Source organism: Pseudophryne corroboree, chromosome 10 (assembly GCF_028390025.1).
Source record: "Pseudophryne corroboree isolate aPseCor3 chromosome 10, aPseCor3.hap2, whole genome shotgun sequence".
NCBI classification, from domain to species: domain Eukaryota; kingdom Metazoa; phylum Chordata; class Amphibia; order Anura; family Myobatrachidae; genus Pseudophryne; species Pseudophryne corroboree.
In genome coordinates this window covers 155,407,972-155,434,662 of record NC_086453.1, presented here as the reverse complement: position 1 = coordinate 155,434,662, position 26,691 = coordinate 155,407,972, and the positions used below count along the sequence as shown (strand labels likewise).

General features: G+C 47.4%; 1 protein-coding gene across 1 annotated transcript in view; it reads right to left on the bottom strand.

The window, feature by feature from the left end:
* KASH5 (KASH domain containing 5) overlaps positions 1 to 26,691 on the bottom strand; it is a 1,087,213-nt gene that overhangs the window by 793,894 nt on the left and 266,628 nt on the right. Inside the window, exon 4 of the mRNA XM_063942893.1 lies at positions 22,780 to 22,960. Within this exon, the coding sequence (XP_063798963.1) occupies positions 22,780 to 22,960 (181 nt within the window). The remainder of the gene's footprint in view (positions 1 to 22,779; positions 22,961 to 26,691) is intronic.

Here is a 26,691-nt window from a genome sequence, read left to right as displayed (position 1 = left end):
TGTTATTGGCCCTGGCATCAGCCAGGCGAGTGTCAGAATTGGCGGCTTTATCATGTAAAAGCCCTTATCTGATTTTTCATATGGATAGGGCAGAACTGAGGACTCGTCCCCAGTTTCTCCCTAAGGTGGTGTCAGCGTTTCACCTGAACCAGCCTATTGTGGTGCCTGCGGCTACTAAGGATTTGGAGGACTCCAAGTTGCTAGACGTTGTCAGGGCCCTGAAAATATATGTTTCCAGGACGGCTGGAGTCAGAAAATCTGACTCGCTGTTTATCCTATATGCACCCAACAAGCTGGGTGCTCCTGCTTCTAAGCAGACTATTGCTCGTTGGATTTGTAGTACAATTCAGCTTGCACATACTGTGGCAGGCCTGCCACAGCCTAAATCTGTCAATGCCCATTCCACAAGGAAGGTGGGCTCATCTTGGGCGGCTGCCCGAGGGGTCTCGGCTTTACAACTTTGCAGAGCAGCTACTTGGTCAGGGGCAAACACGTTTGCAAAATTCTATAAATCTGATACCCTGGCTGAGGAGGACCTGGATTTCTCTCATTCGGTGCTGCAGAGTCATCCGCACTCTCCCGCCCGTTTGGGAGCTTTGGTATAATCCCCATGGTCCTTACGGAGTTCCCAGCATCCACTAGGACGTTAGAGAAAATAAGAATTTACTCACCGGTAATTCTGTTTCTCGTAGTCCGTAGTGGATGCTGGGCGCCCATCCCAAGTGCGGTCTATCTGCAATACTTGTACATAGTTATTGTTAACTAAATCGGGTTATTGTTGAGCCATCTGTTGAGAGGCTCTATCGTTTCATACTGTTAACTGTGTTTCATATCACGAGTTGTTCGGTGTGATTGGTGTGGCTGGTATGAGTCTTACCCGGGATTCAAAAATCCTTCCTTATTGTGTACGCTCGTCCGGGCACAGTACCTAACTGAGGCTTGGAGGAGGGTCATAGTGGGAGGAGCCAGTGCACACCAGGTAGTCTAAGATCTTTCTAGAGTGCCCAGCCTCCTTCGGAGCCCGCTATTCCCCATGGTCCTTACGGAGTTCCCAGCATCCACTACGGACTACGAGAAACAGAATTACCGGTGAGTAAATTCTTATTTATCGGTAAGTAAATTCTTATTTTCTCTGACGTCCTAAGTGGATGCTGGGGACTCCGTCAGGACCATGGGGATTATACCAAAGCTCCCAAACGGGCGGGAGAGTGCGGATGACTCTGCAGCACCGAATGAGAGAACTCCAGGTCCTCCTTAGCCAGGGTATCAAATTTGTAGAATTTTACAAACGTGTTCTCCCCTGACCACGTAGCTGCTCGGCAGCGTTGTAATGCCGAGACCCCTCGGGCAGCCGCCCAAGGTGAGCCCACCTTCCTTGTGGAGTGGGCATTTACAGATTTTGGCTGTGGCAGGCCCTGCCACAGAATGCGCAAGTTGAATTTTGCTACAAATCCAATGAGCAATCGTCTGCTTAGACGCAGGAACACCCAGCTTGTTGGGTGCATACAGTATAAACAGCGAGTCAGACTTTCTGACTCCAGCCGTCCTTGAAATATATATATATATATATATATTTTTAAGGCTCTGACAACGTCGAACAACTTGGAGTCCTCCAAATCGCTAGAAGCCGTAGGCACCACAATAGGTTGGTTCAGGTGAAACGCTGATACCACCTTAGGGAGAAACTGAGGACGCGTCCGCAGTTCTGCCCTGTCCCAATGGAAAATCAGATATGGCTTTTGTACGAAAAAGCCGCCAATTCTGACACTCTCCTGGCCGAAGCCAGGGCCAGTAGCATGGTCACTTTCCATGTAAGATATTTCAAATCCACCGATTTGAGTGGCTCAAACCAATGGGATTTGAGGAATCCCAAAACTACATTGAGGTCCCACGGTGCCACTGGAGGCACAACCGGGGCTGTATATGTAGTACTCCTTTGACAAAAACTTGGACTTCAGGAACTGAAGCCAATTCTTTCTGGAAGAAAATCGACAGGGCCGAAATTTGAACCTTAATGGACCCCAATTTGAGGCCCATAGACAATCCTGTTTGCAGGAAATGTAGGAATCGACCCAGTTGAAATTCCTCCGTCGGAGCCCTCTCCTTCAGGATCCGACGTTCAACCGCCATGCCGTCAAACGCAGCCGCGGTAAGTCTAGAGGTAGAGTGCACGGATCCTCCGTGCGCATCTCTTGAAGTTCCGGGTACCAAGTCTTTCTTGGCAAATCCGGAGCCACGAGTATCGTTCTTACTCCCCTTCGCCTTATAATTCTCAGTACCTTGGGTATGAGAGGCAGAGGGGGGAACACATACATTGACTGGTACACTCATGGTGTTACCAACGCGTCCACAGCTATTGCCTGAGGGTCTCTTGACCTGGCGCAATACCTGTCCAGTTTTTTGTTGAGGCGGGACGCCATCATGTCCACCTTTGGTTTTTCCCAACGGTTCACAATCATGTGGAAGACTTCTGGATAAAGTCCCCACTCTCCCGGGTGGTGATCGTGTCTGCTGAGGAAGTCTGCTTCCCAGTTGTCCACTCCCGGAATGAACACTGCTGACAGTGCTATCACATGATTTTCTGCCTAGTGAAAAATCCTTGCAGCTTCTGCCATTGCCCTCCTGCTTCTTGTGTCGCCCTGTCTGTTTACGTGGGCGACTGCCGTGGTGTTGCCCTACTGGATCAACACCGGCTGACCCTGAAGCAGAGGTCTTGCCAGGCTTAGAGCATTGTAAATTGCCCTTAGCTCCAGTATATTTATGTGAAGTGAAGTCTCCAGGCTTGACCACACTCCCTGGAAATTTCTTCCCTGTGTGACTGCTCCCCAGCCTCTCAGGCTGGCATTCGTGGTCACCAGGACCCAGTCCTGAATGCCGAATCTGCGGCCCTCCAAAAAGGTGAGCACTCTGCAACCACCACAGAAGAGACCCCCTTGTCCATGGAGACGGGGCTATCCGCTGATGCATCTGAAGATGCGATCCGGACCATTTGTCCAGCAGATCCCACTGAAAGGTTCTTGCGTGGAATCTGCCGAATGGAATCGCTTCGTAAGAAGCCATCATTTACCCAGGACTCTTGTGCATTGATGCACTGACACTTTTCCTGGTTTTAGGAGGTTCCTGACTAGCTCGGATAACTCCCTGGCTTTCTCCTCCGGGAGAAAAACCTTTTTCTGAACTGTGTCCAGAATCATCCCTAGGAACAGCAGACGTGTCGTCGGGCTCAGCTGGGATTTTGGAAAATTTAGAATCCACCCGTGCTGTTGCAGCACTACTTGGGTTAGTGCTACACCGGCCTCTAACTGTTCTCTGGATCTTGCCCTTATCAGGAGATCGTCCAAGTAAGGGATAATTAATACGCCTTTTCTTCGAAGAAGAATCATCATTTCGGCCATTACCTTGGTAAAGACCCGGGGTGCCGTGGACAATCCAAACGGCAACGTCTGAAACTGATAGTGACAGTTTTGTACCACGAACCTGAGGTACCCTTGGTTTGAAGGGCCCATTGGGACATGGAGGTAAGCATCCTTGATGTCCAAGGACACCATAAAGTCCCCTTCTTCCAGATTCGCTATCACTGCTCTGAGTGATTTCATCTTGAACTTGAACCTTTGTATGTAAGTGTTCAAAAGATTTCAGACTTAGAATAGTTCTCACCGAGCCGTCCGGCTTCGGTACCACAAACAGCGTGGAATAATACCCCTTTCCTTGTTGTAGTAGGGGTACCTTGACTATTACTTGCTGGGAATACAGCTTGTGAATAGCTTCCAACACCGTCTCCCTGTCGGAGGGAGATGTTGGTAAAGCAGACTTCAGGAATCTGCGAGGAAGAGACGTCTCGAATTCCAATCTGTACCCCTGTGATACTACCTGCAGGATCCAGGGGTCGACTTGCGAGTGAGCCCACTGCGCGCTGAAATTCTTGAGACGACCCCTCCACCGGACCTGAGTCCGCTTGTAAGGCCCCAGCGACATGCTGAGGACTTTTCAGAAGCGGGGGAGTGCTTCTGCTCCTGGGAAGGAGCTGCTTGCTGCAGTCTCTTACCCTTTCCTTTGCCTCGGGCAGATATGAATGGCCTTTTGCCCGCTTGTTCTTATGAGAACGAAAGGACTGAGGCTGAAAAGACGGTGTCTTTTTCTGTTGGGAGGTGACCTGAGGTAAAAAAGGTGGATTTTCCGGCTGTTGCCGTGGCCACCAAGTCCGATAGACCGACCCCAAATAATTCCTCCCCTTTATACGGCAAACTTCCATATGCCGCTTGGAATCCGCATCACCTGACCACTGTCGCGTCCATAAACTTCTTCTGGCAGAAATGGACAGCGCACTTACCCTTGATGCCAGAGTGCAAATATCCCTCTGTGCATCTCGCATATAAAGAAAATGCATCCTTTAAATGCTCTATAGTCAATAAAATATTGTCGCTATTCAGGGTATCAATATTTCCAGTCAGAGATTCCGACCAAACCCCCCCAGCACTGCACATCCATGCTGGGGCGATTGCTGGTCGCAGTATAACATCAGTATGTGTGTATATACTTTTTAGAGTATTTTCCAGCCTCCTATCAGCTGGATCTTTGAGGGCGGCCGTATCAGGAGACGGTAACGCCACTTGTCTTGATAAGCGTGTGAGCGCTTTATCTACCCTAGAGGGTGTTTCCCAGCGCGCCCTAACCTCTGGCGGGAAAGGGTATAATGCCAATAACTTCTCTGAAATTAGCAACTTCCTATCGGGGGTAACCCACGCTTCATCACACACTTCAATCAATTCATCTGATTCAGGAAAAACTACAGGTAGTTTTTTTTCACACCCCACATAATACCCATTTTTGTGGTACTTGTAGTATAAGAAATATGTAACGCCTCCTTCATTGCCGTGATCATGTAACGTGTGGCCCTACTGGAAAATACGTTTGTTTCTTCACCGTCGACACTGGAGTCAGTGTCCGTGTCTGTGTCTGTCGACCGACTGAGGTAATGGGCGTTTTAAAGCCCCTGACGGTGTTTGAGACGCCTGGACAGGTACTAATTGGTTTGCCGGCCGTCTCATATCGTCAACCGACCTTGTAGCGTGTTGACACTATCACGTAATTCCATAAATAAAGCCATCCATTCCGGTGTCGACTCCCTAGGGGGTGACATCCCATTACAGGCAATTGCTCCGCCTCCACACCAACATCGTCCTCATACCTGTCGACACACACGTACCGACACACAGCACACACACAGGGAATGCTCTGATAGAGGACAGGACCCCACTAGCCCTTTGGGGAGACAGAGGGAGAGTTTGCCAGCACACACCAAAGCGCTATAATTATACAGGGACAACCTTATAGTAAGTGTTTTCCCTTATAGCAGCTTAATATATATTAATATCGCCAAAATATGCCCCCCCTCTCTGTTTTAACCCTGTTTCTGTAGTGCAGTGCAGGGGAGAGCCTGGGAGCCTTCCCACCAGCGGATCTGTGTGGGAAAAATGGCGCTGTGTGCTGAGGAGATAGGCCCCGCCCCCTTCACGGCGGGCTCTTCTCCCGGTTTTTTTCTGTAATCCTGGCAGGGGTTAAATACATCCATATAGCCCAGGGGCTATATGTGATGTATTTTTAGCCAGTAAAGGTAATTACATTGCTGCCCAGGGCGCCCCCCCCCCAGCGCCCTGCACCCTCAGTGACCGCGGTGTGTAGTGTGCTGAGAGCAATGGCGCACAGCTGCAGTGCTGTGCGCTACCTTAAGAAGACTGGGAAGTCTTCAGCCGCCGATTTCTGGACCTCTTCTCTTTTCAGCATCTGTAAGGGGGCCGGCGGCGCGGCTCCGGTGACCCATCCAGGCTGTACCTGTGATCGTCCCTCTGGAGCTAGTGTCCAGTAGCCTAAGAAGCCAATCCATCCTGCACGCAGGTGAGTTCGCTTCTTCTCCCCTTAGTCCCGCGTTGCAGTGAGCCTGTTGCCAGCAGGACTCACTGAAAATAAAAAACCTAACAAACTTTTATTCTAAGCAGCTCTTTAGGAGAGCCACCTAGATTGCACCCTTCTCGGCCGGGCACAAAAACCTAACTGAGGCTTGGAGGAGGGTCATAGGGGGAGGAGCCAGTGCACACCACCTAGTGGTCAAACTTTTAATTTTGTGCCCTGTCTCCTGCGGAGCCGCTATTCCCCATGGTCCTGACGGAGTCCCCAGCATCCACTTAGGACGTCAGAGAAAAATATATATATGTTTTCATTTCTAATAATACTTGCTGTGTGCTGGTCACTGTTCATTTGGTCCTTTATATTAGCTAGGCAGGCATAGGCGGTGGGATAGTTCAGATTGGGTCATTTACATATATGAAATAACTTTGCCACTTTTATGATTGTGGATGATCTAGTGTTTGTGTTGTCTCCCTGCTTGCCTGACAAGTAGGACTGAGGAATGGTGATTGGAACAGAGAGTGTGTTATACTATAAGTGCAAAAATGTATTTTTCTAAAGAATTTTATAGTCTCCCTAATCCTAATGCTGTATGATATAATGTGCCCCTAATGCTTTTTTGAAATTAATCAGTCATAGCAGCACAGCACTCACTGACTGGTGAGTGGTAACTGCTCCCTCTTCCCTCCCACTGGGTGTCACCTGGTATTGCTGCTGGCCAATCACAGCTGCAGACACCCAGCAGAAATCACTGACTGAAGGACACACTGTGGGGTAGATTTATTAAACCTGGTGAAGTGATAAATTGCATGGTGATAAATTACCAGCCAATCAGCTCCTAACTACCATGTCACAGGCTGGGTTTGAAAAATGACAGTTAGGAGTTGACTGGCTGCCTTATCACCTTCCACTTTACCACTTCACCAGGCTTAATAAATCTGCCCCTGAGTCTCCTCCCTCTGGCTGAGAGAGGCTACTGCTGCAGCTGTCTCGACTTATTAAACTGTGAGTGACTCAGTCTCGAATCACATTCATACTTCCTTATGATTCGAGTCACTGTGTTGAGACAGTGAGTCAGTAGCCATCTCTAGCCACAACAAACTCAGCAAATCTCAGGTGAATGTGAGGATGCTGCTGCCAAGACTACGCTACACCTCTGGTGCTGCTCATGTGAGTCCATTTCTACACATTTTTCTAGGGACAATATTATCTCGCAATCTGCCCCTGCACAGGACCATCCTCATTATGCTTACATTGTCAGTGTATATTACTCTACTGAAAATCTCATAATGTAATGTCTTTCCAGGGCCGGCAAGAAAAATCTTGGGGTCCGGTGCACGGATAACGCTCGGGGCCCCCGTCAACCACCCTTAACAGCACCCCTCTTCAATCCCTCCTCCAAACATCCCTCCCCTGCATGCGCATACATAAAGTAGTATAAATATAAACGAGGTACAGTTTTATATAAAAATAGAATTTTAAATTACCTACCGGTAAATCCTTTTCTCGTAGTCCGTAGAGGATGCTGGGGTCCATATTAGTACCATGGGATATAGACGGGTCCACCAGGAGCCATTGGCACTTTAAGAGTTTAACAGTGTGGGCTGGCTCCTCCCTCTATGCCCCTCCTACCAGACAGTCTAGAAACTGTGCCCGAGGAGACGACATACTTCGAGAGAAGGAAATACACAGATAGTGGTGAGATTCATACCAGCTAGCACAACGAGGCAAATCTGGCCAACGGGCCGGAAAACTCAGCAACAGCTGAAACAGTACTGAAACAGGAAAGAACACAGAACTTATCTAGGAACCAGGTAGTACTGAACCAAATAACCACTGCAGGATAAAGAAGCGCTGGGCAGGCGCCCAGCATCATTCACGGACTACGAGAAAAAAAGGGGTCTGAATGTGCAGAACCCCATTCAAAAAGGTCTGAACCTCAGGATTCCTTTCCTGGATTCTGCGTCAGCAGACCAGTGGCGCAGCCAGAGACCCCTGCGAGCCGAGACGGACATGGAGTAGATCCCCGCAGCCATGGAACCAAGATCCCTCATGGATTCCACCAGAAACCCTGTAGAATCCTGTATGTTACGTAAAAACAATCAAAGTCACCTTTATCCATCGTAGTCAAGTCCTCCTGCAGAGTGATTGACCACTTTGCTATTGCTTTTGAAATCTATGCACAGGCGTAGGCATATGCGTAGGCCGCAGTATTGCCCCTGAAGCCGTGTAAATGGATTTGAGCGTAGCATCCACCTTGCGATCCGCAGGGTCTTTCAACTCGGTAGATCCTGGGACAGACAAAACCACTTGTTTTGACAGCCTGGAAACAGAGGCGTCAACTATAGGCGGGGACTCATTATTTTCTATCGTCCTCCGGGAAGGGAAAAGCAACCAGAACCCTCTTAGGGATCTGGAATTTTTTCTTCGGGTTCTCCCAGGCCTTTTCAAAAATGGCATTTAATTCCTTAGAAGCAGGGAAGGTGAGAGGGGCTTTCTTACTGTCTGTGAAAAAAGCCTCCTCAACCTGCTCAGGAGGTGTGTCAGAAATATTTAACACTTCCCGCATGGCCTCAATCATCAACTGTACCCCCCAAGCAAGTGATGCCGTCTCCCTTGACACCTCCCCATCACCATCTGCTGTGTCAGAATCTGTATCCGTGTCATCCTGTGTAATTTGGGCAAGAGCACGTTTGTGAGAATGTACCGCAGGGGACCCCGGGGAAGCAGTATCGGACCATACTACCATAGAGGACTGCAATACCTGAGTTGCATGCTCAGTCCTTGCAACCCTTTCAGAAATCTGAGAAATAGCCCCCTTAAGAGAGGCTAACCACTCCGGTTCCCTAGCCAGGATCTGCGCTACAACAGTGCAATCCTGATTACATGGGATGGGATCTTCCTGAGAAGATATATCCTCTGCAGCATATGAGACAGAGTCTCTAGACATGGTTGCTTGCACACCCCACATACACACAGGGTACAGGGCAGACAGAGTTCCCCCCCCAAGAATGGCAGAGAGACACAGAGATTGGAGCCAATCCACACACAGCGCTATACAGGTATAGGAAGACCCTTAACCAGCGCTGACTTTGTCGCTTAATAGGTGACACAGTCTTTACACAGACTCCCCTCCCTTCTACAACCCTCTGGTACCGTACAGATAGCTGGAGTTGCTCTGGAGGGACTGCTCTTCCCAGGCAGCGGGTCTGCAGGCAGGAAAATGGCGCTGAACGCTGCTGGGTCCGCTCTGAGGAGAAGCTTCGCCTCCTTAATGGCACTGTCTTCCCGCTCTTCCAAGATTATACTGGCCTGAGGATTTTGTGCTGGCTGAGATCCGAGGACCCCGACAGGCTTTCTGGTCAGTGTAGGTTTAAGGCACCAGCTCAGGGTGCCCCTCACAGTGCCGCACCATGTACCGCTGAGCCCCTGGAGCATAGTCAGTACTGCGTTCCCTAACCTGTAGCCGCCATTTTCACATCAGCTCCCCGCTTGCCAGGGAGCCGATGACTCACTTGCCACACTTCAGCTCTGCAAAGGGGTGGCGGCATGCTGCCGGGGTGAGCGTTCCCCTGCGGTGGGGTGCGATCTATCCCCTCTGGAGCTCAGTGTCCAGTCAGCGGAGACAGTGGCTCAGACCCCGCAGGGCAGACACTGCTCCCCCCCTCAGTCCCTCGATGCAGGGAGCAACAGCATCGCTGTAAAATAACAAACTCTAAAAATTTTTTTACTAAAGAAGCTTTGTAGAGCTCCCCTAGCTGTGACCGGCTCCTCCAGGCACATTTTCTAAACTGAGTCTGGTAGGAGGGGCATAGAGGGAGGATCCAGCCCACACTGTTAAACTCTTAAAGTGCCAATGGCTCCTGGTGGACCCGTCTATACCCCATGGTACTAATATGAACCCCAGCATCCTCTAGGACGTAAGAGAAATCTGTATTTAAGATTTATATAAATGTCTATGTATATAATATATAAAAAAAAATATAATGAATTATGTATAAAATGTATGATGGTGATGCACTGCTACTAAAACAAAATTAAAACTGTTCAGGCTTCTAAAATAAAACTTGGACTCCTGCCTGCTTGTCATGCAGCCCGTTTGTAATGTGGCAAACAGTACCTGCAGTGCATCCGGAAAGTATTCACAGCGCTTCACTTTTTCCACATTTTGTTGTGTTACAGCCTTATTCCAAAACGGAATAAAGTAATTTTTTCCCTCAAAATTCTATACATATTACCCCATAATGAATCGTGAAAAAGTTGTTTTTTTTTATTTTTGCAAATTTATTAAAAATAAAAAACTAAGAAATCACATGTACATACTGTAAGTATTCACAGACTTTGCCATGAAGCTCAAACTTGAGCTCAGGTGCATCCTGTTTCCACCGATCATCCTTGAGATGTTCCTACAGCTTAATTGGAGTCCACCTGTGGTAAATTCAGTTGATTGGACATGATTGTGGAAGGCACACACCTGTCTATATTAGAGATGAGCAGGTTCGGTTCGTCGAGATCCGAACCCCCCCAAACTTCATGTGTTTTACACGGGTCCGAGGCAGCTCGGATCTTCCTGCCTTGCTCGGTTAACCCGAACAAGGCCGAACGTCATCATCCCGCTGTCGGATTCTTGCTAGATTCGTATTCCATATAAAGAACTGCGCGTCACCGCCATTTCTCTGACGTCCTAGTGGATGCTGGGAACTCCGTAAGGACCATGGGGAATAGCGGCTCCGCAGGAGACTGGGCACAAAAAGTAAAAGCTTTAGACTAGCTGGTGTGCACTGGCTCCTCCCCCTATGACCCTCCTCCAAGCCTCAGTTAGATTTTTGTGCCCGAACGAAAAGGGTGCAAGCTAGGTGGCTCTCCTGAGCTGCTTAGAAGTAAAAGTTTAAATAGGTTTTTTATTTTCAGTGAGTCCTGCTGGCAACAGGCTCACTGCATCGTGGGACTAAGGGGAGAAGAAGCGAACTCACCTGACTGCAGAGTGGATTGGGCTTCTTGGCTACTGGACATTAGCTCCAGAGGGACAGGTGCAGCCTGGATGGGTCCCGGAGCCGCGCCGCCGGCCCCCTTACAGAGCCAGAAGAGCGAAGAGGTCCGGAGAAAGCGGCGGCAGAAGACGTTCCTGTCTTCAAATAAGGTAGCGCACAGCACTGCAGCTGTGCGCCATTGCTCTCAGCACACTTCACACTCCGGTCACTGAGGGTGCAGGGCGCTGGGGGGGAGCGCCCTGAGACGCAATAAAAACGATATAAAAACCTTATATGGCTAAAAAAAATGCATCACATATAGCTCCTGGGCTATATGGATGCATTTATCCCCTGCCAGTTTCCTGAAAAAAGCGGGAGAAAAGGCCGCCGTGAAGGGGGCGGAGCCTTTCTCCTCAGCACACAAGCGCCATTTTCTTTCACAGCTCCGCTGGAAGGACGGCTCCCTGACTCTCCCCTGCAGTCCTGCACTACAGAAACAGGGTAAAACAGAGAGGGGGGCACTATTGGCAGCTAATATATAAATACAGCAGCTATAACAGGGAGTAACACTTATATAAGGTTATCCCTGTATATATATATAGCGCTCTGGTGTGTGCTGGCAAACTCTCCCTCTGTCTCCCCAAAGGGCTAGTGGGGTCCTGTCCTCTATCAGAGCATTCCCTGTGTGTGTGCTGGGTGTCGGTACGATTGTGTCGACATGTATGAGGAGTAAAATGATGTGGTAGCAGAGCAATTGTCTGTGTTAGTGATGTCACCCCCTAGGGAGTCGACACCTGACTGGATGGTAGTAATTAAAGAATTACGTGACAATGTCAGCACTTTGCAAAAAACTGTTGACGACATGAGACAGCCGACAAATCAATTAGTGCCTGTTCAGGCGTCTCAGACACCGTCAGGGGCGCTAAAACGCCCGTTACCTCAGATGGTCGACACAGACCCTGACACGGATACTGAATCCAGTGTCGACGGTGACGAGACAAACGTAATGTCCAGTAGGGCCAGACGTTACATGATCACGGCAATGAAGGAGGCATTGAACATTTCTGACACTACAAGTACCACAAAAAAGGGTATTATGTGGGGTGTGAAAAAACTACCAGTGGTTTTTCCTGAGTCAGATGAATTAAATGAGGTGTGTGATAAAGCGTGGGTTTCCCCCGATAAAAAACTGCTGATTTCTAATAAATTATTGGCACTATACCCTTTCCCGCCAGAGGTTAGGGCACGTTGGGAAACACCCCCTAGGGTAGATAAGGCGCTCACACGCTTATCAAAACAAGTGGCGTTACCGTCTCCTGATACGGCCGCTCTCAAGGAACCAGCTGATAGAAGGCTGGAAAATATCTTAAAAGGTATATACACACATACCGGTGTTATACTGCGACCAGCGATCGCCTCAGCCTGGATGTGCAGCGCTGGAGTGGCTTGGTCGGATTCCCTGACTGAAAATATTGATACCCTGGATAGGGACAGTATATTATTAACTATAGAGCATTTAAAGGATGCATTACTATATATGCGAGATGCACAGAGGGATATTTGCACCCTGGCATCTAGAGTAAGTGCGATGTCCATTTCTGCCAGAAGAACGTTATGGACGCGACAGTGGTCAGGTGATGCGGATTCCAAACGACATATGGAAGTATTGCCATATAAAGGGGAGGAGTTATTTGGGGTCGGTCTATCGGACCTGGTGGCCACAGCAACGGCTGGAAAATCCACCTTTTTACCCCAGGTCACCTCTCAGCAGAAAAAGACACCGTCTTTTCAAACCCAGTCCTTTCGTCCCTATAAGGGCAAGAGGGAAAAAGGCCGCTCGTTCCTGCCCCGGGGCAGAGGAAGGGGAAAAAGACTGCACCATGCAGCCTCTTCCCAGGAGCAGAAGCCCTCCCCCGCTTCTGCCAAGTCCTCAGCATGACGCTGGGGCTCTGCAAGCAGACTCGGGCACGGTGGGGGGCCGTCTCAAGAATTTCAGCGCGCAGTGGGCTCACTCGCAAGTGGACCCCTGGATCCTGCAGGTAGTATCACAGGGGTACAAATTGGAATTCGAGACGTCTCCCCCTCGCCGGTTCCTGAAGTCTGCTCTACCAACGTCTCCCTCCGACAGGGAGGCAGTATTGGAAGCTATTCACAAGCTGTATTCCCAGCAGGTGATAATCAAGGTACCCCTCCTACAACAGGGAAAGGGGTATTATTCCACGCTGTTTGTGGTACCGAAGCCGGACGGCTCGGTGAGACCAATTTTAAATCTAAAATCTTTGAACACTTACATAAAAAGGTTCAAATTCAAGATGGAGTCACTCAGAGCAGTGATAGCGAACCTGGAAGAAGGGGACTATATGGTATCTCTAGACATCAAGGATGCTTATCTCCATGTCCCAATCTACCCTTCTCACCAAGGGTACCTCAGGTTTGTGATACAAAACTGTCATTATCAGTTTCAGACGCTGCCGTTTGGATTGTCCACGGCACCACGGGTCTTTACCAAGGTAATGGCCGAAATGATGATTCTTCTTCGAAGAAAAGGCGTATTAATTATCCCTTACTTGGACGATCTCCTGATAAGGGCAAGGTCCAGGGAACAGTTAGAGGTCGGAGTAGCACTATCTCAGGTAGTGCTACGTCAGCACGGGTGGATTCTAAATATCCCAAAATCACAGCTGATTCCAACAACACGTCTACTGTTCCTAGGGATGATTCTGGACACAGTCCAGAAAAAGGTGTTTCTCCCGGAGGAGAAGGCCAGGGAGTTATCCGAGCTAGTCAGGAACCTCCTAAAACCAGGACAAGTGTCAGTGCATCAGTGCACGAGAGTCCTGGGAAAAATGGTGGCTTCTTACGAAGCGATTCCATTCGGAAGATTCCATGCAAGAACTTTTCAGTGGGATCTGCTGGACAAATGGTCCGGATCGCATCTTCAGATGCATCAGCGGATAACCCTATCTCCAAGGACAAGGGTATCTCTCCTGTGGTGGTTACAGAAGGCTCATCTTCTAGAGGGCCGCAGATTCGGCATTCAGGATTGGATGCTGGTAACCACGGATGCCAGCCTGAGAGGCTGGGGAGCAGTCACACAGGGAAGAAATTTCCAGGGCTTGTGGTCAAGCATGGAAACGTCTCTTCACATAAATATCCTAGAGCTAAGGGCCATTTACAATGCCCTAAGTCAAGCAAGGCCTCTGCTTCAGGGTCAACCGGTATTGATCCAGTCGGACAACAACATCACGGCTGTCGCCCACGTAAACAGACAGGGCGGCACAAGAAGCAGGAGGGCAATGGCAGAAGCTGCAAGGATTCTCCGCTGGGCGGAAAATCATGTGATAGCACTGTCAGCAGTGTTCATTCCGGGAGTGGACAACTGGGAAGCAGACTTCCTCAGCAGACACGACCTCCACCCGGGGGAGTGGGGACTTCATCCAGAAGTCTTCCAAGTGATTGTAAACCGTTGGGAAAAACCAAAGGTGGACATGATGGCGTCCCGTCTCAACAAGAAACTGGACAGATATTGCGCCAGGTCAAGGGACCCTCAGGCAATAGCGGTGGACGCTCTGGTAACTCCGTGGGTGTTCCAGTCGGTATATGTGTTCCCTCCTCTTCCTCTCATACCAAAAGTACTGAGAATCATAAGAAGGAGAGGAGTAAGAACGATACTCGTGGCTCCGGATTGGCCAAGAAGAACTTGGTACCCGGAGCTGCAAGAGATGCTCACGGAGGACCCGTGGCCTCTACCTCTAAGGAAGGACCTGCTCCAGCAGGGACCTTGTCTGTTCCAAGACTTACCGCAGCTGCGTTTGACGGCATGGCGGTTGAACGCCGGATCCTGAAGGAAAAAGGCATTCCAGATGAAGTCATCCCTACCCAGATCAAGGCCAGGAAGGATGTAACAGCAAAACATTATCATCGCATTTGGCGAAAATATGTTGCGTGGTGTGAGGCCAAGAAGGCCCCTACGGAGGAATTTCAACTGGGTCGTTTCCTACATTTCCTGCAAGCAGGATTGTCTATGGGCCTAAAATTAGGATCCATTAAGGTTCAAATTTCGGCCCTGTCGATCTTCTTCCAGAAAGAACTGGCTTCAGTGCCTGAAGTTCAGACGTTTGTCAAAGGGGTACTGCATATACAGCCTCCTTTTGTGCCTCCAGTGGCACCTTGGGATCTCAATGTAGTTTTAGGGTTTCTAAAATCACATTGGTTTGAACCACTTGCCACAGTGGATTTGAAATATCTCACATGGAAAGTGGTAATGCTGTTGGCCCTGGCTTCAGCCAGGCGCGTATCAGAATTGGCGGCTTTATCCTATAAAAGCCCTTACCTGATATTTAATTCGGATAGGGCGGAATTGAGGACTCGTCCTCAATTTCTCCCTAAGGTGGTTTCAGCGTTTCACATGAATCAACCTATTGTGGTACCTGTGGCTACTAGGGACTTGGAGGACTCCAAGTTGCTGGACGTAGTCAGGGCCCTGAAAATATATGTTTCCAGGACGGCTGGAGTCAGAAAATCTGACTCGCTGTTTATACTGTATGCACCCAACAAGCTGGGTGCTCCTGCTTCTAAGCAGACGATTGCTCGTTGGATTTGTAGTACAATTCAACTTGCACATTCTGTGGCAGGCCTGCCACAGCCAAAATCTGTAAAAGCCCATTCCACAAGGAAGGTGGGCTCATCTTGGGCGGCTGCCCGAGGGGTCTCGGCTTTACAACTTTGCCGAGCAGCTACTTGGTCAGGGGCAAACACGTTTGCTATATTCTACAAATTTGATACCCTGGCTGAGGAGGACCTGGAGTTCTCTCATTCGGTGCTGCAGAGTCATCCGCACTCTCCCGCCCGTTTGGGAGCTTTGGTATAATCCCCATGGTCCTTACGGAGTTCCCAGCATCCACTAGGACGTCAGAGAAAATAAGAATTTACTTACCGATAATTCTATTTCTCATAGTCCGTAGTGGATGCTGGGCGCCCATCCCAAGTGCGGATTGTCTGCAATACTTGTATATAGTTATTGTTACAAACAAATCGGGTTGTTTATTGTTGGAAGCCATCTTTTCAGAGGCTCCTACGGTTATCATACTGTTAACTGGGTTCAGATCACGAGTTGTACGGTGTGATTGGTGTGGCTGGTATGAGTCTTACCCGGGATTCAAGATCCTTCCTTATTATGTACGCTCGTCCGGGCACAGTATCTTAACTGAGGCTTGGAGGAGGGTCATAGGGGGAGGAGCCAGTGCACACCAGCTAGTCTAAAGCTTTTACTTTTTGTGCCCAGTCTCCTGCGGAGCCGCTATTCCTCATGGTCCTTACGGAGTTCCCAGCATCCACTACGGACTATGAGAAATAGAATTATCGGTAAGTAAATTCTTATTTTTCACTCGTGCATTGTAGATTGAGTAGAGAGGATTTGGCTACGTTCTCTGCCTGTAAAGCTCAATATCTGTGCTCAGTGTACTGTATTGTGGTGACCACCAGTATATTATAGCAGTACAGTACAGTAGGCCATTGCTGTATCTTGCAGCTCCGTGTCAGACTCAGTTTTAGTATCCTGATCAGTGCTCAATATCTGCTGCATTGTTGTGTGACCAGTATATACTATATAGTAGTACAGTGCAGCATTTTGGTTACCACCAGTATATAGTTGTACAGTAGGCCATTGCTGTATCTTGCAGCTCCGTGTCAGACTCAGTTCTAGTATCCTGATCAGTGCTCAATATCTGCTGCATTGTTGTGTGACTAGAATATACTATATAGTAGTACAGTGCAGCATTTTGGTGACCACCAGTATATAGTTGTACAGTACAGTAGGCCATTGCTGTATCTTGCAGCTCCGTGTCACTTCAAGTATCCATATCTGTGCTGCATTGTTGTGAGCAGTATATAGTAGTACAGTGCAGCATTTTGGTGACCACCAATATATAGCAGTACAGTACAGTAGGCCATTGCTGTATCTTGCAGCTCCGTGTCACTTCAAGTATCCATATCTGTGCTGCATTGTTGTGAGCACCAACAAGTATATAGTTGTACAGTACAGTAGGCCATTGCTGTATCTTGCAGCTCCGTGTCAGACTCAGTTCTAGTACCCTGATCAGTGCTCGATATCTGCTGCATTGTTGTGTGACTAGTATATACTATATCGTAGTACAGTGCAGCATTTTGGTGACCACCAGTATATATTTGTACAGTACAGTAGGTCATTGCTGTATCTTGCAGTTCCGTGTCAGACTCAGTTCTAGTACCCTGATCAGTGCTCGATATCTGCTGCATTGTTGTGTGACTAGTATATACTATATCGTAGTACAGTGCAGCATTTTGGTGACCACCAGTATATATTTGTACAGTACAGTAGGTCATTGCTGTATCTTGCAGTTCCGTGTCAGACTCAGTTCTAGTATCCTGATCAGTGCTCAATATCTGCTGCATTGTTGTGTGACCAGTATATACTATATAGTAGTACAGTGCAGCATTTTGGTTACCACCAGTATATAGTTGTACAGTAGGCCATTGCTGTATCTTGCAGCTCCGTGTCACTTCAAGTATCCATATCTGTGCTGCATTGTTGTGAGCAGTATATAGTAGTACAGTGCAGCATTTTGGTGACCACCAGTATATAGTTGTACAGTACAGTAGGCCATTGCTGTATCTTGCAGCTCCGTGTCACTTCAAGTATCCATATCTGTGCTGCATTGTTGTGAGCAGTATATAGTAGTACAGTGCAGCATTTTGGTGACCACCAGTATATATAGTAGTACAGTACAGTAGGCCATTGCTGTATCTTGCAGCTCCGTGTCACTTCAAGTATCCATATCTGTGCTGCATTGTTGTGAGCAGTATATAGTAGTACAGTGCAGCATTTTGGTGACCACCAGTATATATAGTAGTACAGTACAGTAGGCCATTGCTGTATCTTGCAGCTCCGTGTCACTTCTAGTATCCTGATCAGTGCTTAATATCTGTGCTCAGTGTCAGTGCTGCATTGTGGTGACCAGTATACTATAGTACAATAGTCCAGTGCTGTTCTCGCTGCTCAGTGTCAGTTCTCAGTAGTATCATCAGTGCTAAGTAAAATTAGTGATCAGTATAATCAGCGCTCAGTAAAATCAGTGCTCAGTAAAATCAGTGCTCAGTAAAATCAGTGATCAGTATAATCAGTGATCAGTATAATCAGTGATCAGTATAATCAGTGATCAGTATAACCAGTGAGCTATTAGACGTGCGCCCATTTTCCGCCATTAGTGCATTGGGATTTAGAAAATTTATGAAGTTATTGTGTCCCTGGTACAAAATCCCATCTAGATTCCACTTCACTAGGCAGGCGATAGTGAGATTTTACCAATTAATATCAGTGATTTATAATTATTAATTACAGTGATCTTGCCAAATAATTCCAGAGATTTTGTCATTTTCTTCCAGTGCTTTGGACCAATAATACCATTGATTAGAACGAATAATTCCTGTGATTTTGTCATTTTCTTCCAGTGATTTGGACCAATAATACCACTGATTAGAACGAATAATTCCTGTGATATTGAGGTGTTTGTGTCACTTAGCTTAGCCATCCAGCGACCACAGTTATTGAGGTTAATAATACTATAGGATCAAAATTACCCCCAAATTGTATGATTTAAGCTGTTTTTGAGGGTTTTTTGGAAAAAAAAACCACCCGAATCCAAAACACACCCGAATCCGACAAAATTTTTTAAGGGAGGTTTTGCCAAAACGCATCCGAATCCAAAACACGGCCGTGGAACCGAATCCAAAACCAAAACACAAAAAATTTCCGGTGCACATCTCAGGGTCAAACACTTTTGCTAAATTCTACAAGTTTGATACCCTGGCTGATGAGGACCTAGCGTTTGCTCAGTCGGTGCTGCAGAGTCATACGCACTCTCCCGCCCGATTGGATGCTTTGGTATAAACCCAATGGTCCTTACGGAGTCCCCAGCATCCTCTAGGACGTAAGAGAAAATAAGATTTTAAACCTACCGGTAAATCTATTTCTCCTAGTCCGTAGAGGATGCTGGGCGCCTGTCCCAGTCGGAAATTCTGCAAGACTTGTATATAGTTGTTGCTTACATAAGGGTTATGTTACAGTTGAAATCAGTTTTGGGCTCTTGCTCAGAGGGGCCGGGGGTACTATTCTCCGTTGTTTCTAGTCCCGAAACCGAATGGGTCCTCCCGGCCCATTCTCAACCTCAAGGCACTGAACAAGTTTGTGAAGGTTTCCAAGTTCCGTATGGAAACCCTTCGCTCTATAGTTCTGGCCTTGGAACCTGGGGACTACATGGTCTCCCTGGACATACAGGATGCTTACCTGCATATTCCTATAGCAGTGTCACATCGACAATACCTGAGGTTAGCTATTGGGAACCTCCATTACCAGTTTCGGGCGTTACCTTTTGGTTTAACAATGGCTCCGCGAGTCTTCACCAAAGTTATGGCGGTGATGACGGTGGTACTCTGCCGTCAAGGGGTCAGGATACTGCTGTATCTGGACGACTTGTTAATCCTGGCAAATTCCCCAGATCTTCTCCTGCGTCATCTGGATATGACGGTCCGGTTTCTACAAGCCCACGGGTGGCTCATCAACTGGAAGAAATCCTCCCTGGTCCCTGCTCAGAGCATGGTGCATCTGGGAGCGCTGTTGGACACTCACAACCAGAGGTTGTTCTTGTCTCAGGAGAAAGTCCTGAAACTTCAGGACAGGATTCGTTGCTTCCTTTCTCGCCCGCAAGTGTCGATACATTCGGCAATGCAGGTGCTGGGCCTCATGGAATCAGCATTCGACATGGTGGAGTATACTCAATTCCATTCTCGCCCCCTCCAGAAGCGAATTCTAGCCAAGTGGGATGGCCTGCCTCACCGGATCAGGTCTCAAATGATCTCTTTGACTCCGGAGGTCCGTCTGTCGCTGCTCTGGTGGCTCCAGGACCGACAATTGTGCAGAGGCCGTCCCTTCTGGATATCCAACTGGGTCCTGTTGACGACAGATGCCAGTCTAAGAGGTTGGGGCGCGGTGCTGGAGCAGTACTCCTTGCAGGGTCGGTGGACCAAGGAGGAATCTCTCCTCTCGATCAATATTCTGGAATTGCGGGCGGTCTTCAATGCGTTGAACCTAGCCCAGCATTTGATTCAGAACCGTCCTGTTCAAGTAGTCGGACAACGCCACCACAGTGGCTTACATAAATCATCAAGGCGGCACTCGAAGCCGTATAGCAATTAAGGAAGCCTCATGGATTCAACATTGGGCAGAACGCCATCTACCGGCAGTATCGGCAATATTCATTCCGGGAGTCCTGAATTGGGAAGCGGACTTTCTCAGTCGTCAGGACGTGCATGCCGGCGAGTGGGGCCTCCATCCAGAAGTGTTTCAACTCCTCGTGGAAAGGTGGGGTCTTCCAGATGTGGATCTGATGGCGTCTCGACACAATCACAAGGTTCCGGTCTTTGGAGCAAGGAGATCCTCAAGCAACATTCGTGGATGCGCTGGCAGTGCTGTGGAGGTTTCGGCTGCCGTACGTGTTCCCTCCGGTGTCACTCCTGCCCAGGGTAATTCGGAAGTTCAAGCAAGAAAAAGGAAATCTGCTTCTCATAGCTCCGGCGTGGCCCAGATGGCACTGGTTCTCAGACCTGCAAGGCCTATCGTCAGAGCGTCCACTTCTTCCACAACGCTCAGACCTCCTCGTTCAGGGCCCCTGTGTCTACCAGGACCTAGCCCGGCTGTCTTTGACGGCGTGGCTCTTGAAGCTTCCGTCTTAAGAGCTGAGGGTTTTTCTGAAGAGGTCATTAAAACTATGTTGCGGGCCCGGAAACCGGCCTCTGCTCGGATTTACCATTGGTTCTGGCATTCCTACTTTGTTTGGTGCGCATCTAACCATTATGACGCTTCCAAGTTTAGTACAGCCAAAGTTTTGGATTTTCTTCAGCAGGGCCTAGATTTAGGCCTGCATCTGGCCTCCCTCAAGGTTCATATTTCTGCCTTGTCGGTGTAGTTTCAGAGAAAAATTGCGACTTTACCTGATGTTCATACTTTCACTCAGGGTGTGTTGCGTATCCAACCTCCCTATGTCCCGCCTGTGGCTCCTTGGGACTTGTCGGTGGTTTTGGAGGCGTTGCAGGAGCCTCCATTTGAACCTCTTGGTTCAGCTGACCTTAAGTGGCTTTCCCTTAAGGTGGTGTTCTTGCTGGCTATTGCCTCTGCTAGAAGAGTGTCGGATTTGGGTGCCTTGTCTTGTAGTTCCCCATATCTGATTTTTCACCGTGACCGGGCGGTTCTTGGGACTCGTCCCGGATATTTACCTAAGGTGGTTTCTTCGTTCCACCTTAATCAGGAGATTGTGGTTCCAGCTTTTGTCTCTCCTGATTTGTCTCCCAAAGAGTGGTCTTTGGATGTGGTACGGGCTCTCCGTATCTATGTGAAGAGAACTGCTTCTATTCGAAAGTCTGATTCTCTCTTTGTTTTGTTTGGATTTCACAAACGTGGCTGGCCTGCTCACAAGCAGACCCTGGCCAGGTGGATCAGAATGGTGATTGCGCACGCTTATGTGAAGGCTGGTCTGTCAGCTCCTGTTCACATTACGGCCCATTCTACTCTGTCTGTTGGACATTCTTGGGCTGCTCAACGTGGTGCGACCGTTGCTCAATTGTGCAAGGCGGCTACGTGGTCCTCCGGGAACACGTTCATAAGGTTCTATGCCTTCGATACTGCCGCTTCCCAGGATGCTTCCTTTGGACGCCGGGTTCTTGTGCCCGCTACAGTGCGTCCCCTCCCATAAGGAACTGCTTTAGGACATCCCCATTGTCCAGACTTGTGGAGCCCAGTGTACCCCACTGCAGAAAATGAGTTTTATGGTAAGAACTTACTCTTGTTAAAACTCTTTCTGCGAGGTACACTTGGCTCCACAAGGCGCCCACCCTGACGCACTTAGCTTCTTTGGGTTGATATGGCATTAGCCGCTGACACTTCTCTTGTCGTGAGAGTGTGGTGTATGTGGCTACTAACCGTTGTCGTCTCTTTTCCTGCTACTGCATTGGGCTGGTTAACTAAACTGAGTTCCTGTGCTGGGAGGCGGGGTGATATAGGAGGCGGCGCTATGCATCTTGGGAAGAAGGTCAAAGCTTTGAGCCTGTTGGTGCCTCGGATCAAGATCCTACTCTACACCCCATTGTCCAGACTTGTGGAGCCCAGTGTACCTCGCAGAAAGAGTTTTAACAAGGGTAAGTTCTTACCATAAAACTCGTTATCCACTCACTGGTCATTTCTGGACTGGACTACTGTAATCTAATCCTACCTGGAATCCCTGACAAATACCTCTCTCAACTTCAATCTATCCTCAACAAGCAGGAAAAAGGTCTATATTATTTAATAAATAGAGCACAAAGACTTAAAGTGGTTAAATTGAATTTTCTGTATACAATTTTGCAGTACAATCGTATTCATATTTGTGATGTAGTTAATATGTCAATGTTTACAATGTTGACAATGAAATGTGGACATCAGAATGTCGAACATGGCACGCCGACACAGTAGTAATGTGATTTAAAGCATTCTAACCATGTCGGCATTAGAACTTTAAACCTGATACTTTACCACCACCATGTTTAAAGTTCTAATGCCCACACAGTTACAATGCTTTAATTCATATTGCTACTACATGCCATGTTCGACAATCCAATGTTCACATCTGTCAGTGTCGACATTGTGAACATCAACACTGCATACCGATCCTTCATTTTTGTTGTGAGCTAAGTGTTGTATATGGCATCCTTTATAAAAGTAAATGTTTTATGGAACATTTCACATAGTTGTGGAGATGAGGCTTTGAAACAGACTTTCAATCTTTCATCCAACACATAGGCCCCTTCTATTAATATCAAGCACATAATCGCACCAAACCTGTCCTGAAAGCAGCTGGAAATCCACTTGGCCATGACCGTTCGGAATGTCTGCTGATCTACCAGGATACCCTGATTATCTGGGTCCAACATCGTACGGAGTCTCTGGATACGATTTCCGTCACGGCTATTATCCGTCACACTATTCAAGTAATCAATTATCTGGGTCACCGATACCTTTCCTGCAAATGAAGTCACTCACGTTATAAGTATATAGCATTCCTCTATCCATATAAAGAATGGTGTCGAAGATAGGTAAAGAAATTAAATTCTGTTTTGCTGGACAAGAAATAAATGGTAGGACTGGATATTTTCCATATAATCAGGATAAATGTAAATATTACTGCAGGGCTTTTAAAGATATATTAGTCTTCACATTACTTTCTTGATCTGAATATACCCTCCTGCAACTTATCAACACAAGACAATCTTAACATATGGGCACACTGGCCAGCTGCACTGGGCACCGTGATTACTCGGGGTCTTTGAGCAGGGGCAAGATGGTCAGGGACTGCTACCTGGACTGGTACCTACGAGGTTTCTTGGGAGGAAGGTAGAGAATGCTGCCATGCGCTCTGATTATGAATTACACACAATTAGAGCAGCTACAGTAGGCAGCATTCACTACCTGCCTCCCAGCCTTCAGTCAGACAGTGAATCGCTGTCAGTATGCTAATTGGTGGATGGCTGGAGCAATCCACCAATCAGTGCCAGCAGCCATTCATTATATGCAGCATGTGGAGAGACGAAGTAGGACTGCAGGATGGGTAAGGTAAAAAGAAAAAAAAATATTCCTGTGAATGGGTAGCTAGAGACCCCAGTGCATTGTTTTGACCAGGGCCTATAAAGCCGTTAAGATAGCCCTGTCTATCCACATTACATTTCTATCAAGAAATCTTTATATATTTATCCACATGTGTTTACTTTTGTTTTCCTGGGATATAACATAAATATACTCACAAACCCACAATGACTGCACACATTGGGACCAATTCAGTATTGGTAGCTGTCATGTTTAAACGCAGAAAGGAGAATCACAAATTATATATGATCTAATGTGTGGTGATTACCTGCAGAAATAATCACCAATAATGATTTCAAGTGACTGTATATATATATAATTGTGTATTCTTTCAGCTTAGATGTGACAAAATGGCTTACAGGCAATGTCCTGCATTTGACCTCCATGCATCTAGGCTGTGTGTGAGAGAGAGTAGATTCTGTCTTACTGAAATCAACCCTTATCTACAGACCCTAAAGTTAGGGATGAAAGCAATGCTTGATGTGCAATGACAAGACCAGAGGTTATAAACCCTGATAAGAGGGAGATGTCCGGATCAATCACCTGATAGAAAGTAAAGGAATTCCACATGTTTAGATGACTAAGTCACTAAACTTCCTGGCTAGTCATAAAACCATCCAGGGGCGACAAGGTACAGATCATCACAGACTCCACTATCTTTGAAAGAGATTCCAATTCTTTGGGCTACACCCACTGCTCCCTGCCTGTTGCCAAGCACCAACAGTATGTAAAAATTGTGTATGTTTAGTGTCCAGCAGGGAAGTGGTTAAAAATCCCAAGGGTGGGGGCTGCTGCAGCTGAGGGCCATATCTCTCCATCTCACTGGGACAGAGAGGGCATTTCTTGGGGACTCAACTAAATGTTGGAAATGACCAGGGCTATTCTGTGAAACTCCCTCACAACAGAAGTTCGTTTGAGTAAGTGAGTTAGGTTTTCTGTATTTTTATTTATTTTCATTTATTGAGATCATACCATAAACTGTGTCTGTTTTTTTTAAATATTCTTAATAATCTTTGTAACACCTTTTTGTAACTAAAGCTCTGAAGTATTCTTGGAATTAAAACTCAAAATTCTAGTCCTGATTCTGTGATACTTGTGAACCAAGACCTCGTGTGGCCGACATCTACCTACTTTTCTAAGTATTACAGTGTGTGTGTGTGACAGGTAGAAGCGAAGACTACCTTTCGTTTAGATGCTAAATCCCTCTTGCTGGTGGCAGCTAAGGTGTTTGATTAATCCCGTGTGTCCAAAGTGGCCCCCACATCACATGTGGCAATTCTCAAATTGGCGTATTTGTGGAATTGGCCGGCAGCGTCGTGACAGGAGCAAAGCAAAAAAACTAGGCAAAATCATGTTGCACCACAGAAGGTACAGATATAAAATGTTGCAGGGGGAACACTAGTAGATGAGGAGGATCAGAGAGACAGCTGGGTCACGGTTAGAAGGAAGAAGAGGGGGAGAGGGAGACAGGACATCTCTGATCTGCCAAACCCCAACAAATTTGCCCGATTGGATGAAGATTTTGGGGAGGACAGTGAAGAAATGACGGAACCGGAGGTGACTATTCCCTCTAGCAACCAGAAGATCGGTCCCTCTGGTGCAGATGGGAAAAAAGGTAGTGAGGCACCTAGTCAGATTGTGGTGGTAGGGGATTCTATTATCAGGAGGACAGACAGGGCAATCTGCTACTGGGACCATGATTGCCGTACAGTCTGTTGTCTTCTGGGTGCTCGGGTATGGAACATCGCGGACCGGGTAGATAGATTGTTGGGAGGGGCTGGTAAAGACCCGGCGGTCTTGGTGCATGTTAGCACCAATGACAAAGTTAGTGGTAGGTGGGATGTCCTTAAGAAAGACTATAGGGAATTAGGCAAGAAACTTAAGGCAAGGACATCTAGGGTAATATTCTCTGAAATATTACCAGTGCCATGCACTAGCCCAGGTAAGCAGAGGGAGATTAGGGAGGTAAATGTGTGGCTTAGAGATTGATGTAGGAAGGAAGGGTTTGTGTTCTTGGAACACTGGGCGGACTTCTCAGTCAGGCACCATCTTTTTTGTCGTGATGGATTGCACCTGAATGAGGAAGCGGCTGCGGTGCTGGGGGCAGGATGGTTAGAGGGTTGGAAGAGCTTTTAAACTAGAAGCCTGGGGGGGAAGGTTTAGCTAGAAGCTACGTGTCAAAAAGTGAGAATAGTAAAGATGGGGGTAGTGATCAATTTGGGGGAGTAGTAGGGGGGGAGTGAAAGTTCAGCCAGCAAGGGCAAAGGTATTTGAATGGGTATTGGCACAGGATCTACTGACACAGGTATTGCCCAAGATATTCCCAATTTATTACTTAATGATGATTAGGATTTATTAATTAATGATGATTATGGCTCAACAACATGTTTTATAGAAAATGTTAGGTCAAATAGAGATAGTAAAGAGGAGGGTTGTATTAATTATGATGGGGTGGAAAGGGAGGGAGGAAAATAACAGTTGGTAAGGGTAGTTCTAGAAAGACACTTGTAAATATAGATAAGATACCATTAAAACAAACGGGCAGGGGAAATACTAAGTTAAAATGTATGCTTGCGAACGCAAGAAGCCTATCAGGTAAAATAGGGGAATTGGAATGGCTTGCATCAAAGTATCAGTAAGATATTATAGGTATACAGAAACATGATGGGACAACTCTCATGACTGGGCTGCGTATTTGGAGGGATATTCTCTTTTCAGGAGGGATAGGGCTACCAAAAGGGGAGGAGGGGTATGTCTCTTTGTTAAATCCTCTCTTGAACCAAACTTAATAGATGTAATTTATGAGGGGACTGGGGATAACGTGGAGTCGCTATGGGTTGATATCACTAGTGGGGGCACTGATGCAAAGAAACTAGTCATTGGCATGTGCTATAAGCAACCAGGTATTAGCATACATGAGGAGGAACAACTCTTACAGCAAATAGAAAAAGCTGCGGGAATGGGGGACATTTTATTTATTTATTATTTATTACCAGTTACTTATATAGTGCACACATATTCCGCAGCGCTTTACAGAGATATGTTTGGCCATTCACATCAGTCCCTGCTCCAGTGGAGCTTACACTCTATATTCCCTATCACATGTTCACG